The 5,875-nt window shown below is 37.0% G+C and overlaps 1 protein-coding gene across 1 annotated transcript in view; it reads left to right on the top strand.

Annotated features, from left to right (window-relative positions):
- GEN1 (GEN1 Holliday junction 5' flap endonuclease) overlaps positions 1 to 5,875 on the top strand; it is a 37,585-nt gene that overhangs the window by 25,453 nt on the left and 6,257 nt on the right. The window contains exon 11 of the mRNA XM_011951517.1: positions 4,007 to 4,068. Coding sequence (XP_011806907.1) covers positions 4,007 to 4,068 — 62 coding nt within the window. The remainder of the gene's footprint in view (positions 1 to 4,006; positions 4,069 to 5,875) is intronic.

Genomic DNA, 5,875 nt, shown 5'->3' with positions numbered 1-5,875 from the left:
CCGGCCACTGCACTCCAGCCTGGGCGACAGAGAGAGACTCCGTCTCAAAAAAAAAAAAAGAAAAAAAAAGAAACAAGCATAAAAGGATATAGCCAGCCTTTATAAGACAACTGTTTGAATGGGCCAAGAAAGGAACAAACATGTAAAGGTAATGCGGGACCTAAAACTGATTTTGCAGAGCCTTAAATCTAGAAGCCAGCAGTATCATCCAGGAGGTAAATCACTTCAGAGAAAAAAAAAAACAGGGACCAAAAGTGCAAGATGTTGATGGAGTCAGGCTTATTTCTTGAAACCCAGTAGCTAGGGTGGAATTTCTCTGTTCCTATCAGGAGATAAGAGGCTGGGGTAGACAATAAAAGCTAACCAAATGTTGCCTGAAACCCAGAAAGCCTACTGGCAATCACTCAAAAAGACTAGAGAGATAGAAGTGAAGACAGATAAAATATAAAAGAATTGAAAAAGAAAGCTTTGGCTGGGCACTTTGGCTCAAGCCTGTAATCCCAGCACTTTGGGAGGCCGAGACGGGCGGATCACAAGGTCAGGAGATTGAGACCATCCTGGCTAACATGGTGAAACCCTGTCTCTACTAAAAAATACAAAAAACTAGCCGGGCGAGGTGGCGACGCCTGTAGTCCCAGCTACTCAGGAGGCTGAGGCAGGAGAATGGCGGGAACCCGGGAGGCGGAGCTTGCAGTGAGCTGAGATCTGGCCACTGCACTCCAGCCTGGGTGACAGAGCAAGACTCCGTCTCAAAAAAAAAAAAAAAAGAAAAGCTTAACATATAAAGAAATATAATATTTTAAAAATCAAAAGTCATGAATTCACTTTAGATTAGATTAAGTTTTAAAACAGTCTGACAGGTTTTATGCAAGGGGTGGGTGTGGTTGGCCTTTCAGAATGCTAGAATCCTCAAAAAGATGAAGACATATGTCTGTAAGCAACAGAAGGCAAAATTATAAAAGTGTATGTAAATGGATGGATATAAAAAGTGAACTATTAGCTTAAAAATAGTTGTTGAAGTAAAAAGCAATAAAGGGTACTCTAGGCTGAACTTGGTCAAAAAAAAATTAGTAATTTGGAAGAGAAATCATTTCAAAGACTCTCATATAAAAAATGCTTAAGAGTAGTTTTGGATTAATTCCTAGAAGCTAATAAAAGAAAAGGTTGAAAAGTAATTTTGAAAAGATGATGTCTGAGAGTTTTCCAAAATTTAAGACAGATAAAGTTATACTCCAAATTATAGTCACAATACATAAAATACCCAAGGCATATTGTAGACATCAACGATAAAAGGAGTATCTTAAAAAGTATCAAAGGCCGGGCGCGGTGGCTCAAGCCTGTAATCCCAGCACTTTGGGAGGCCGAGACGGGCGGATCACGAGGTCAGGAGATCGAGACCATCCTGGCTAACACGGTGAAACCCCGTCTCTACTAAAAATACAAAAATCTAGCCAGGTGTAGTGGCTGGCGCCTGTAGTCCCAGCTACTCGGGAGGCTGAGGCAGGAGAATGGCGTGAATCCGGGAGGCGGAGCTTGCAGTGAGCTGAGATCCGGCCACTGCACTCCAGCCCGGGCGACAGAGCAAGACTCCGTCTCAAAAAAAAGTATCAAAAAGGCAACAATCATCAATGGATGTTAAAACCATTAGATGAAAGATTGCTGGAGAGAAAGGATAGTCACAGTCTCAAGTACCACTCTACAAATTAATTAAAAGGAAAAATGATATCTTCAAAAGTGGAGAAATCCAGTGGACATCAGTTTAAGTAAATGATTAATTTCCAATAAAAGGACAATAGACTGATTTCATATGCTTTCTAATATGTTAAACTGAGAAAGATACCACATTATATAATATTTTTGCCAAAAAAGCTTGAGCTAGGCAGGGCGTGGTGGCTCGCACCTGTAATCCCAGCATTTTGGGAGGCTGAGGCCGGTGGATCGATTGAACTCAGGAGTTCAACACCCATCTCTTCCAAAAATACAAAAAATTAGCCAGGCATGGTGGAGAGCACCTGTGATCCCAGCTACTTGGAAGGCTGAGTTGGGAGGATTACTTGAGCCTGGGAGGTGGAGGTTGCAGTGAGCTGAGATCACACCACTGCACTCCAAATTGTGACAGAGTGAGACCCTGTCTCAAAAAAAAAAAAAAAAAGTTTAATATGTATCTAATCATGAGGAAATACTCTAATGAATCCAAGTGAAAAACATTCTGTGGAGCTATTATGCTGGACTCTTCAAAAATGAAACAAAAAAAATCTAGGTAGTTTTTCTGGATTAAAATAAAGAGACAACACAATTTGAGAAAAATGATCCTGATTGAATTCTGAATTGTTTTTAAGTCATAAAGGACTTTTTTTTAGGACAATTGGGGAAATTTGAATATGGTCTGTATATTGTATCAGTGTTAAACTTCCAGAGCATGATAGTTTTTTGTGGCAGTGTAGGGAAATACTCTACATAGGCTGCAGTATTTAGGGGCCATGTGCCATGAGACGTGTTTGCAACTAACTTGCAAATGGAGAAAGCAAATGTGATAAAATGTTAACAATTGATGAATCTCAGTAATAGCATGTGAGTATTCATTGTACTATTTCTGCAACTTTTATAAAGGTTTGAAATTTTTCAGAATAAACAGTTTGCTGGGAACTATCAAAGAAAAAAGATCAACTATCTGATAGCACACATCTTTCATAACAGTAATAGATGCCAGAAGATGCTGGAGTGATGTTTCGAAGTACCGAGTAAAAATAATTTACAACCTTGAAATCATTAAAACATTATTCATAGGAAAAGCGTTTTTAAACATATGAAGACTAAGAGAGTTTACCACTCATAAACCTTCGTTAAAAGTGCTGTTAAAGGGCTGGGCTTGGTGGCTTATGCCTGGATCAGCACTTTGGGAGGCCGAAGGAGGCGGATCACTTGAGGCCAGGGATTCTAGACCATTCTGGCCAACGTAGCGAAAACCCCTCTCTACTGTAAATATAAAACATTAGCTGGGCGTGGTGGCACATGCCTGTAATCCCATCTACTTGGGATGCTAAGGCACAAGATCTCTTGAACCCAGGAGGCAGAGGTTACAGTGAGCTGAGATGGCATCACTGCACTCCAGCCTGGGCAAACAGAGCAAGACTCAAAGAAAAGGATAATTTCTTTTTTAAAGTGTTGTTAAAGGATATACGTCAGCAAGAGAAAAAATGAACACAGAGGGAAGATGTGAATTACAAGAAATACGTCAGCCCAGGAATTGATTAAAACATATTTGGATAATTTAATAAACTGACTAGAAAAAATTATATATATAAATATTTGTATAGTATGTAATGATTAATACATGATGATGATGATGATGATAAGCCAAAACTCCCAAAGTATGCATTCAAACACCTGCTAGAAATATTATCTGTCTTCCAAACCAGCACAATTAAAATAAGAAAGTAAAACTATCAAACCAAAAGAATACAGGAAGAAAGAAGGTGGAAGGAACAAAGAAAAAGCTGGTGACAGCAAACAAGATAAGATGCATGAATGAATCCAGCAGCTATATCAGTAATTACCAAAAATGTAAGCAGATTAAACTCACCTATTAAAAGACATGTTATATTGGTTAAGTAAATAAAACTCAGCAATATTCAGCTTATAAGGTACATGTAGAATAATACTACACAGAATTTGAAAATAAAAGAGATTTAAGAACACTTAGTAGGCAAATACTGTACTTACCAAAGTAATATAACAAACTTTAAAACAAAAATCATTATTGTGGAGGTGAGGAACACTGCATAATAAGGTAAGAAACAATTGACTTAGAAGATCTAATAATAATAAACTCTATGTACCTAACAATATTATCTTTTGAATAAACTAGTCAAAGGACGAGGCAGTAATTCCTTTAAATGTTTTTACTTGGGGGAAAAAAAAAACTATGGAAATTATTCAGGTTACAAATGGAAAATTTCCAAATATCTTATGCGATTAGACTTCATTAAATGAATTTGTTTTTCAGAATTGTTAAGACCCGAATCAGAAATGGAGTTCATTGTTTTGAAATAGAATGGGAAAAGCCTGGTATGTATTCACTTTAAGCAAAATATTCCATTTATAATATTTGACCATGTATGTCTAGTAAATACTCTATATGTGTGTGTATATATATATATATACACACACACACAGCGTGTGTGTGAAAAATAAAGATGAAACCCATCACATGCACCACAGGTTGATTTCATAGTTTGCCTGTGTTATTTTAGATAGGTTTTGACTAATAGTAAACATGATAAACTTTGATTTTATTTTAATGTCCTAATTTGACATTTCTTTTGTAATGTTTAAGGAAGTAATGCTGAAATAATTTTTATTTATATTTCTCAAATATGCTTTTACAAATGCTCTGGTCATTCAATGTCATATATAATAAAATACCCATGGGATACAGTTCCTTTCCTTTTCTTTAACCCTGCTTAGTTTTCAGTGGGAATATTTTATTGTCATGTTATTCTTATTTTTGCTACAGACAGAAATACAGTGAACTCTGAATTAGCTCCCAAACTGGAGATAGTGAAACACAGATAATTTAAAATGGAAAATGACACCAAGTTGATTTCTGTTTGGCTTTGAAATTAAACTGTATGATCATATTTGAGAGAACAGGTTTGTCCAATGAAAGTTTAAGCTGTAGGTAACTTTGAAGAATGAAATTACAGAGAATTAGATAAATCATTCCAAGCAGTAAGAGGAAGATAGAATGCAGAAGAATTTTGAAAAGTATTTAGAAACAGTTACACCGACTAGTATATTTTCAGGAAAGAAAATGATACTAATTTCAGTTTGGCAATGCATCTCTCTTGTCAAGAACTGAGGATCAGATACCCATTTTCACTGATCCTCGTGGGAGCTATTACAGGAGAAAATGTACTCCAAGCTAGTTTAACTAAGGAACACTTTTAAGATCACTCATTCTCTTTGTTTCTGCTTTAAACTTATCAGTATTTTCTTTATAATTTGGCTTATTTTATCGTTTTGCCCACATATAAACCCAAGAATCTAGTGTACTGTTTATAAATACACTGTACTGTAAATTTACATATGAACATTTTTATTTTCATTTATTAATTGCTTGTAAGTCCAGTTAGATTGGGCTTGAGACATTGATACCCTCTGAAACAACAATCTGGGAAGTAGTAATACTTTTTTTTTTTTTTTTCTTGAGACGGAGTCTTGCTCTGTTGCCCAGGCTGGAGAGTGCAGTGGCACCATCTTGGCTCACAGCAACTTTTGCCTCCTGGGCTTAAGTGATTCTCCTGCCTCAGCCTCCCGAGTAGCTGGGACCACAGGCACCGGCCACCACGCCTGGCTAATTTTTGTATTTGTAGTAGAGATGGAGGTTTCCCATTTTGGCCTGGCTGGTCTCAAACTCCTGACCTCAGGTGTTCCACGCGCTTCGGCCTCCCAAAGTGCTGGGATTACAGACGTGAGCCACTGCGTCCGGCCTGGAAAGTAGTAATGCTTTTGATGACTCTTTCAGTTGTGTTCTTTTCAGAAGCCATCACTAAAGAAAGCTGATGTTGAGTTTTAGGAAGCTATTTCATTTCTTACCTGGAATTTTAACACTTACTTAACTGAATTAAACCAACCAACCTTACCTAAACAAAGTTTTCTGTTCTTTCAGCTACTGCTACCATCTCTGAAATAAGAGAATTTAAAGTTCTAATTTAGAAAGAATCTCCAGCTATTTCCAGGCAAAAAGAAAATAAATTATGTACTGCTATCAACAGATTGTTAGAATATAGGTGTTATAAAGCAGGATTTGCAATGAATAGTTCATTTGTGAATGACTTATTTTACCTGGTAAACCTAGTTACCTGGAAAGATT

The sequence above is a fragment of the Colobus angolensis genome, unplaced genomic scaffold (assembly GCF_000951035.1).
Source record: "Colobus angolensis palliatus isolate OR3802 unplaced genomic scaffold, Cang.pa_1.0 Scaffold109, whole genome shotgun sequence".
In the NCBI taxonomy this organism is placed as follows: domain Eukaryota; kingdom Metazoa; phylum Chordata; class Mammalia; order Primates; family Cercopithecidae; genus Colobus; species Colobus angolensis.
This window is presented reverse-complemented; position numbering and strand designations above follow the sequence as displayed.